Source organism: Urtica dioica, chromosome 3 (assembly GCF_054948205.1).
Source record: "Urtica dioica subsp. dioica isolate 48M chromosome 3, U.dioica_male_clone48M_v1_H2, whole genome shotgun sequence".
Classification (NCBI taxonomy): Eukaryota; Viridiplantae; Streptophyta; class Magnoliopsida; order Rosales; family Urticaceae; genus Urtica; species Urtica dioica.
Window position 1 is genome coordinate 23,785,237 of NC_142758.1, and position 9,475 is coordinate 23,794,711.

Here is a 9,475-nt window from a genome sequence, read left to right on the forward strand (position 1 = left end):
CCAAAATGATGGAGAATCCCTTCGAGAGAATGAAAGGAGCCTCGGATCAAAGCGGAACGAACGTGGAGTCGTCTCGAGAGTCGAAATACTTGATCAGTTTGGTCTTGAATTTGCAATTTCGGATGTTGTTTGTGGATTTATGGTTTGTATAGATTTTGGTCGAATTCAGATAAGGGTCGTAGAGGTTGTATGGAATGAAAATCGCCACAATAGTTTATGATTCGAACTATTGATAAGATTGGATGAACTCTTACGCCACAAGGAATTGCCTTGATAAGTTCTTCGTTTAGGGCTTAAAATTTCAGAGAACTAATACTCACACAATTGTTTGATAATCAAAGATGGTCTGTCTTCTTCTTCCACACAATTGATACAAATACTCAATTCGAGATTATGGTTACAAAAACCAAAGAGACGCCATAAATCTCGAATTAACACAAAAAACGAAATAACTCTCAGACCATAAACTCACAAACGGTTGCAAGAAAACCAACAGTCTCACACACACATAAAATTCGTTTATCCCTTTGGGCTTGACTCTATTTCGGATTATTGCCTTGAGTTTGGGCTGAGATCATGTTGACGATTCTGGGCTCTTCTATGGCAATATTTTGGGCTCCAAACTTGTGAAGTAGGCTGGTCACTTGCTCTTTGAATCTCTTGGTTCGGGCTCGCGTCATTGGGCCCTCCGGTGTATCCTTGATTGAATGCGAATGCATGTTCGTGGTGATGTCCTCATCATTGCCCCCGGGTTGGAAAGGATTTGCCCTCAAATCCAAATCTGCATGAAAAGGAGACAAATCAGCAACATTAAAAGTAGCACTCACATTATACTTACCTTGGAGATCAAGTTTGTATGCATTGTCGTTGATTTTCGACACCACTTGGAATGGACCGTCGCCGCGGGGGAGTAACTTGGGCTTGCGTTGTTCTGGAAAACGTTCCTTGCGCATGTGAATCCAAACCCAATCTCCGGGCTGAAACAAAACTTTTGTGCGCCCTTTGTTTGCTTGCTTTGCATATTGATCGTTGCGTCGCTCAATGTTGGCCCGAACTTTTTCGTGGAGAGATTGTACAAAATCAGCCTTCCGTGCGCCATCGAGATTAACCTGTTGAGAACTAGGCAAAGGAAACAAATCCAAAGGCGTAATAGGATTGAAACCATACACAATTTCGAAAGGTGAAAATGTAGTGGCTGAATGCTTGCTGTGATTGTATGCAAATTCGACATGAGGCAAACATTCTTCCCAAGACTTAAGATTAGTTTTGATTATGGCACGCAACAAAGTAGACAATGTTCTATTCACAACTTCCGTTTGCCCATCAGTTTGGGGGTGACAAGTGGTAGAGAAAAGTAATTTCGTACCTAATTTTGTCCACAATGTCTTCCAAAAATAACTCAAGAATTTCGCATCACGATCGGAAACAATGGTTTTAGGTATACCGTGGAGTCGTACGATGTCGCGGAAGAACAAGTTGGCGATGTTGGAAGCATCGTTGGTCTTCTTGCAAGGGCTGAAATGCGCCATCTTGGAGAACCGATCAACGACAACAAAAATGGAATCATTTCCCTTGCTAGATCGAGGCAAACCTAAAACAAAGTCCATAGATAAATCAATCCAAGGAGAAGTAGAAACGGGAAGAGGAGTGTACATACCATGGGGCTGACTTTTTTATTTAGCCTTTTTACAAACAATGCAATTTCCACAAATTCGTTCAACATCTTTTCGCATGTTCGGCCAATAAAAATTTGATTGCAAAATAGGCAGCGTTTTAGCAACACCAAAATGACCCATCAAACCACCACTATGTGCCTCACGAACAAGTAATTCACGCATAGAACCACTAGGCAAACATAGCTTGTTTTTGTAAAACAAAAATCCATCATGCAAATAAAATTTTCCAAAAGCTTTTTGTGAACAGTTTGCATGAATTTCACCAAAATCCGAATCATCGTTGTACAACTCTTTTATTATTTCAAAACCCAACAAGTGTGCACTCAAAGATGAAAGTAAAACATACCTCCGAGAAAGGGCGTCGGCTACCACATTCTCTTTACCTGATTTGTACCGAATGACGTAAGGAAAAGGTTCGATGAACTCTACCCACGTCGCATGTCGTTTATTCAACTTGTGTTGTCCTTTGAGGTACTTTAAGGACTCGTGGTCGGTGTGAATGATGAACTCTTTGGAAAGGAGATAGTGTTGCCATGTTTCCATAGCGCGGATGAGTGCGTAGAGCTCTTTGTCGTAGGTCGGGTAATTCAGCGATGCGCCTTTCAATTTCTCGCTGAAATACGCCAAGGGACGTCCTTGTTGCATAAGGACAGCGCCAATACCAATGCCTGAAGCGTCGCATTGAATTTCGAAGGGCTGGTCAAAATTGGGCAGCGCCAAAAAAGGAGGATTGATGAGGCGCTCTTTCAAAGTTTGGAATGCTCCCTCTTGCTCGTATCCCCATTGGAATCCCACATCTTTTTTGATTAACTCGGTCGAAGGGGCTGCGATGGTGCTGAAATTGGGAACAAAGCGACGGTAAAATCCCGCAAGGCCGTGGAAGCTTCTAACTTGTTGCACGGTCGTTGGTGTTGGCCACTCTTGAATTGCCTTGACTTTCGCGCTATCCACGGAGATTCCTTTAGCGCTGACTACGAAACCAAGAAACACAACTTCGTCCGTGCAAAAAGAGCATTTGGACAAGTTAGCATATAATTGTTCTTTGCGCAACACTTCAAAAACCATGTTCAAATGAATCATGTGGTCATCAAAAGTCATACTATAAATCAAGATATCATCGAAATAAACAACCACAAATTTCCCAATGAAAGAACGAAGTACATGGTTCATTAAGCGCATGAAAGTACTCGGAGCATTTGTTAAACCAAACGGCATGACTAACCACTCGTATAAACCTTGTTTTGTTTTGAAAGCTGTTTTCCATTCATCACCCTCTTTCATTCTTATTTGGTGATAACCACTTCGCAAGTCAATTTTTTGTAAAAACACACGCACCATGCAATTCATCAAGCATATCATCTAATCTAGGAATAGGAAATCGATACTTTACCGTGATGAAGTTGATGGCGCGACAATCTACACACATGCGCCAACTGCCATCTTTTTTTGGGACGAGGAGAACGGGCACCGCGCATGGACTCAAGCTCTCGCGGATGTATCCTTTGGCCATGAGGTCATCAATTTGTCGCTGGAGCTCCTTTGTCTCGGTTGGATTAACACGGTACGCTGGACGATTTGGAAGGGCAGCGCCGGGGACTAAGTCAATTTGATGTTCGATGCCGCAGATTGGTGGCAAACCGGATGGAACATCATCGGGAAAAACGTCCGCAAAATCCTGTAACAATTCCACAACAAGACTAGGCAAACTTTTGTCAAGTTGGTCAGCATGTAAAAGATGTCCTTTGTGCAAGAACATCAGAATCGGTTTTTCATTAAAAATTGCCTTTTTAACCTTGCTTGCACTCACTAAAAATTTTTGTTTTCTCTCATGGGTTTTGACCAGAGTTTGATTGGCTTTTTCTTTGGTACTCGTGGTCTGTTTGGGAGAATGGCTAATGTGTTTAATGTGGTTGGCATTTTGGTGGAGGTGAGCTTGATCTTTGAGGACTTGGGATGGAGAAAGTGGGGAAAGAACAATCTGATGGTTTTTGTGCACGAATTTGTATTTGTTGGAAAGACCGTCATGAACAGTACGTCGGTCGAATTGCCAAGGGCGGCCAAGGAGGAGGTGACACACTTCCATTGGTGCAACGTCGCATAAAACTTCGTCGTCGTATTTGCCAATTTTGAAAGGGACAAGGACCTGGTCGGTGACGCGTACTTCGCCACTATCGTTCAACCAATGGAGCTTGTACGGGTGAGGATGCTTGGAGGTTGGCAAGGACAGCTTGTGGACAAGGATGGTGCTTGCGACGTTGGTGCAGCTGCCGCTATCAATAATGAGGCTGCACACTTTGTCATGGATATGGCAGCGAGTGTGGAAGATGGATTCTTGCTGCGCGTGCTCATCATCGTCTTTTGCGGAAACACTAAGCACTCGCCGGGTGACCAAGGTGAGTTGTTCATCTTCAACTTCAACCTCATAGTCGTCGTAGGTCGGTTCGCCATAATCAACACCGGTTTGGGTTGCTGCCTCATCGTCCGTGATTACATCGTCGTCGGGTAGGAGAATCATGGAGCGCTTGTTTGGACATTCGGAAGCAATATGGCCTTTACCTCGACACTTGAAGCAGGTGAGGTCGCGGTTACGTTGAGGGGTCGAAGCGGGAAGCTTGCCTTTGTTCACGGGGTCGGGAGGTGGTCGTTGGTGAGGGACGGTTGGTAAGGCCGATTGTGGCTTCGGAGGAGAGTATTTGTTTTCGTCGGTTTTGGGGATGGTGGATTGCCATGGTGTTCTGTCGGGGAAGCGGTTGTATCTTGTGGAGTCTGTTTTGAGCTGTTTCTCGACCACTATTGCCATATGCACCAAATCCTCCATGTCGATAAACTGTTTGATTTCGACTTGGCGTGCGATATCTCGGTTGAGACCGGACAAGAAACGGGCCATGGTTGCCTCCCGTTTTTTGTCAACTCCGGTGCGCATGAGAGTCATTTCCAGGTCTTGAAAGTACTCTTCAACTGAGCGTGAACCTTGTCGAAGACGCTGAAGGCGGTTGAACATGTCGCGGTAATAATGGGTCGGAATGAACCGCTTGCGCATGACTGTTTTCATCTCGTCCCATGTGGCAATGGGTTGTTCGCCGGCACGCCGTCTACTAGTGGAAATCTGCTCCCACCATATCAAGGCATAGTCACTGAATTCCGTGGCGGCTAGCTTCACCTTCCTCAAATCCGAATATTGGTGACAATCGAAAATGAGTTCAATCTTCCGCTCCCAATCAAAGTAAGCGTCGGGGTCGTTCTTGCCGTTGAAGGAAGGAACACGCATTTTGATGCCGCGGAAATCATCATGATGGTGACGGTGGTGTGCATGAGCTCGTCCTCAAGGGTGATCAAAATCCAAAACATCGGAAACAACTTGTTCGTCGTCGTCGTTCGTCCAAGTTCCACGATGCGCTGGTGGAAGGCCTCGTCCGCGTGTTTGTCCGCGGCGTGATGGAAAACCACGTCTTTGGCCTCCTTGGTGGTAGAACGGGTTCTCGAAGTCAGGTGCTTGCCGTTGCTCGGTGTGCACAAATTCGGCAGTTTGATGTTGTTCGATGTTGTCTAAGCGGGCAAGAATCGGATCGAGGAACCGCTGCATGGTTTGGACAAGGTCGTCCATCGTCAAAGGTGGTTGTGAGGATGAAGCACTATCTCGTAAGTCCTCTTAAAATTTTAAAACTCAAACAGAAAAACGATCAAGGTGGTGGTGGCTGAAGGAAAAAGCTTGAAAAAAAAGGTAAAATTTTCGACGGTGAACAGTAAAATCCGTACAAAATGGTAAAAAAAAAAAAAAAAAAAATCACTTTCGTGAGAGGGAGCATCAAAATGCTCAGAATCACACCAGGATGCCAAAAATACAAAAAAAATTTCCAGGAAATTTTTTTTTTTTTTGTACTCTTTTTTTTTTTTTTTTGGCTAAGAACTGGAATGGTATATGCTAAAAGATTGAGGAGAAGAAGTATTCTGGGATATATAATCTGGAAGAAAGTATTTTGAAGGAAATGAAAAGCGCTAAATTAAACACACAAGAGAAAAAAAAAATTAAAAGTTTTCTGGAGAGAGAGAGTTTTCTGGAGGGACAAAACTTTCTGGAGAGAATAACTTTCTGGAGGAAAACTTCCTGGAGATTTTTTTTTTTCGCGTTTTTTTTTTAAGAAAGGGTAAAAAAAAAATTGACTAATTGAGAGCCTAAGCTCTGATACCAAATGATGGAGAATCCCTTCGAGAGAATGAAAGGAGCCTCGGATCAAAGCGGAACGAACGTGGAGTCGTCTCGAGAGTCGAAATACTTGATCAGTTTGGTCTTGAATTTGCAATTTCGGATGTTGTTTGTGGATTTATGGTTTGTATAGATTTTGGTCGAATTCAGATAAGGGTCGTAGAGGTTGTATGGAATGAAAATCGCCACAATAGTTTATGATTCGAACTATTGATAAGATTGGATGAACTCTTACGCCACAAGGAATTGCCTTGATAAGTTCTTCGTTTAGGGCTTAAAATTTCAGAGAACTAATACTCACACAATTGTTTGATAATCAAAGATGGTCTGTCTTCTTCTTCCACACAATTGATACAAATACTCAATTCGAGATTATGATTACAAAAACCAAAGAGACGCCATAAATCTCGAATTAACACAAAAAACGAAATAACTCTCAGACCATAAACTCACAAACGGTTGCAAGAAAACCAACAGTCTCACACACACATAAAATTCGTTTATCCCTTTGGGCTTGACTCTATTTCGGATTATTGCCTTGAGTTTGGGCTGAGATCATGTTGACGATTCTGGGCTCTTCTATGGCAATATTTTGGGCTCCAAACTTGTGAAGTAGGCTGGTCACTTGCTCTTTGAATCTCTTGGTTCGGGCTCGCGTCATTGGGCCCTCCGGTGTATCCTTGATTGAATGCGAATGCATGTTCGTGGTGATGTCCTCATCACAAAAGAGTCAAGACTCAATTTGGACACTGGCCAGTTCATTTATTCACACTCCAAGGAACAAAGCATGAGGTGATATACATTGCATTTCAGCAATCTTGTACATGAATTCCATATCCATGAGATCTTCACCAATAGGCCTTGTTCGGAATCACATAGTGAGTCCGAACTCTGACTTTCTCAAATGAGAATACTAAGGTGTGAAATGACATGTCTCATTTCGACGAGGGCTTATCAGTCGACTCGTGGACTCGGAACTCAACTCGAGGAGTGAATTCAACTCGAGGAGTTATGTATTGAGTCGGCACGAGGACTCATCAGTCGACTCGTGGACTCGGAACTCAACTCGAGGAGCGAACTCAACTCAAGGAGTTATGTGGAGAGTCAACACGAGGGCTTATCAAACGACTCGTGGACTCGGGACTCAACTCGAGGAGTTACGAATCGAGTCGGCATGAGGACTTATCAGTCGACTCGTGGACTCAGAACTCAACTCGAGGAGTGAACTCAACTCGAGGAGTGATGTATTGAGTCGGGACGAGGGCTTATCAGTCGACTCGTGGACTCGGAACTCAACTCTAGGAGTTGTGTATTGAGTCGGTACGAGGAGTCATCAGTCGACTCATTGACTCGGAACTCAACTAGAGTAGTTATGTGGAGAGTATCCACGAGGGCTTACCAGTCGACTCCTTGACTCGGAACACAACTCGAGGAGCGAACTCAACTCGAGGATTTATGTGGAGAGTCAACACGAGGGCTTATCAGTCGACTCGTGGACTTTGGACTCAACTCGAGGAGCCATGTGTAGAGTCGGCACGAGGATTTATCAGTCGACTCGTGGACTCGGGACTCGACTTCAGGAGTGAACTCAACTCGAGGAGTTATGTATTGAGTCGGCACGAGGGCTTATCAGTCGAAACGTGGAATCGGAAATCAACTCGAGGAGTTATGTGGACAGTCAACACGAGGGCTTATCAGTCGACTCGTGGACTCAGGACTCAACTCGAGGAGAGAACTCAACTCGAGGAGTCATGTGTAGAGTCGGCACGAGGACTTATGAGTCGACTCGTGGACTCGGGACTCTACTCGAGTAGTGAACTTAACTCGAGGAGTTATGTGGAGAGTCAACACGAGGGCTTATCAGTCGACTCGTGTATCCGGAACTCAACACGAGGAGCGCACTCAACTCGAGGAGTTATGTATTGAGTCGGCATGAGGGCATATCAGTCGACTAGTGGACTCGGAACTCAATTCGAGGAGTGAACTCAACTCGAGGAGTTATGTATTGAGTCGGCATGAGGTCTTATCAGTCGACTAGTGGACTCGAAACTCAACTCGAGGAGCGAACTCAACTCGAGGAGTTATGTGGAGGGTCAACACGAGGAGTCATCAGTCGACTCGTGGACTCGGAACTCAACTCGAGGAGTTATGTGGGGAGTCAAAACGAGGGCTTATCAGTCGATTCTTGGACTCGGGACTGAACTCGAGGAGTGAGCTCAACTCAAGGAGTTATGTATCGAGTTGGCACGAGGGCTTATCAGTCGACTCGTGGATTCGGAACTCAACTCGAGGAGTGAACTCAATTCGAGGAGTTATGTGGAGAGTCAACACGAGGGCTTATTAGTCGACTCATGGACTCGGAACTCAATTCGAGGAGTGAACTCAACTCGAGGAGTTATGTATTGAGTCGGCACGACGAGTCATCAATCAACTCGTGGACTCGGAACTCAACTAGAGGAGCGAACTCAATTCAAGGAGTGAACTCAACTCGAGGAGTTATGTATTGAGTCGGCATGAGGTCTTATCAGTCGACTAATGGACTCGGAACTCAACTCGAGGAGCGAACTCAACTCGAGGAGTTATGTGGTGGGTCAACACGAGGAGTCATCAGTCGACTCGTGGACTCAGAATTCAACTCGAGGAGTTATGTTGGGAGTCAACACGAGGGCTTATCAGTTGACTCGTGGACTCGGGACTCAACTCGAGGAGTGAACTCAACTCGAGGAGTTATGTATCGAGTCCGCACGAGGGCTTATCAGTCGACTCGTGGATTCGGAACTCAACTCGAGGAGTCAACTCAATTCGAGGACTTATGTGGAGACTCAACACGAGGGCTTATTAGTCGACTCATGGACTCGGAACTCGATTCGAGGAGTGAACTCAACTCAAGGAGTTATGTATTGAGTCGGCACGACGAGTCATCAATCGACTCGTGGACTCGGAACTCAACTCGAGGAGCGAACTCAACTCGAGGAGTTATGTGGAGAGTTAACACAAGGAGTCATCAGTCGACTCGTGGACTCGGAACGCAACTCAAGGAGTTATGTGGAGAGTCAACACGAGGGCTTATCAGTCGACTCTTGGACTCGGGACTCAACTCGAGGAGTGATGTATTGAGTCAACGCGAGGATTCATCAGTCCACTCGTGGACTCGGAACTCAACTCGAGGAGTGAACTCAACTCGAGGAGATATGTGGGGAATCAACACGAGGGCTTATCAGTCGACTCGTGGACTCGGAACTCAACTCGAGGAGTTATGTGGGGAGTCAACACGAGGGCTTAGCAGTCAACTCTTGGACTCGGAACTCAACTCGAGGAGTGAACTCAACTCGAGGAGTGAACTCAACTCGAGGAGTTATTTATTGAGTCGCCACGAGGAGTCATCAGTCGACTCGTGGACTCGGAACTCAACTCGAGGAGCGAACTCAACTGTAGGAGTTATGTGGAGGGTCAACACGAGGAGTCATCAGTCGACTCATGGACTCGGAACTCAACTCGAGGAGTTATGTGGGGAGTCAACACGAGGGCTTATCAGTTGACTCGTGGACTCGGGACTGAACTCGAGGAGTGAGCTCAACTCAAGGAGTTATGTATC

The 9,475-nt window shown here is 45.4% G+C and overlaps 1 protein-coding gene across 1 annotated transcript; it reads right to left on the minus strand.

Annotated features, from left to right (window-relative positions):
- Window positions 1-539: 539 nt before the first annotated feature.
- LOC149402502 (uncharacterized) lies at window positions 540-4,944 on the minus strand. The gene is made up of 5 exons (XM_089608407.1): window positions 3,012-4,944; window positions 2,060-2,728; window positions 1,445-1,591; window positions 839-1,366; window positions 540-781 (listed from the first exon to the last, which is right to left on the minus strand). The coding sequence occupies exons 1-5, from the start codon at window positions 4,942-4,944 to the stop codon at window positions 540-542; spliced, it is 3,519 nt and encodes a 1,172-aa protein (XP_089464533.1).
- Window positions 4,945-9,475: the final 4,531 nt, after the last annotated feature.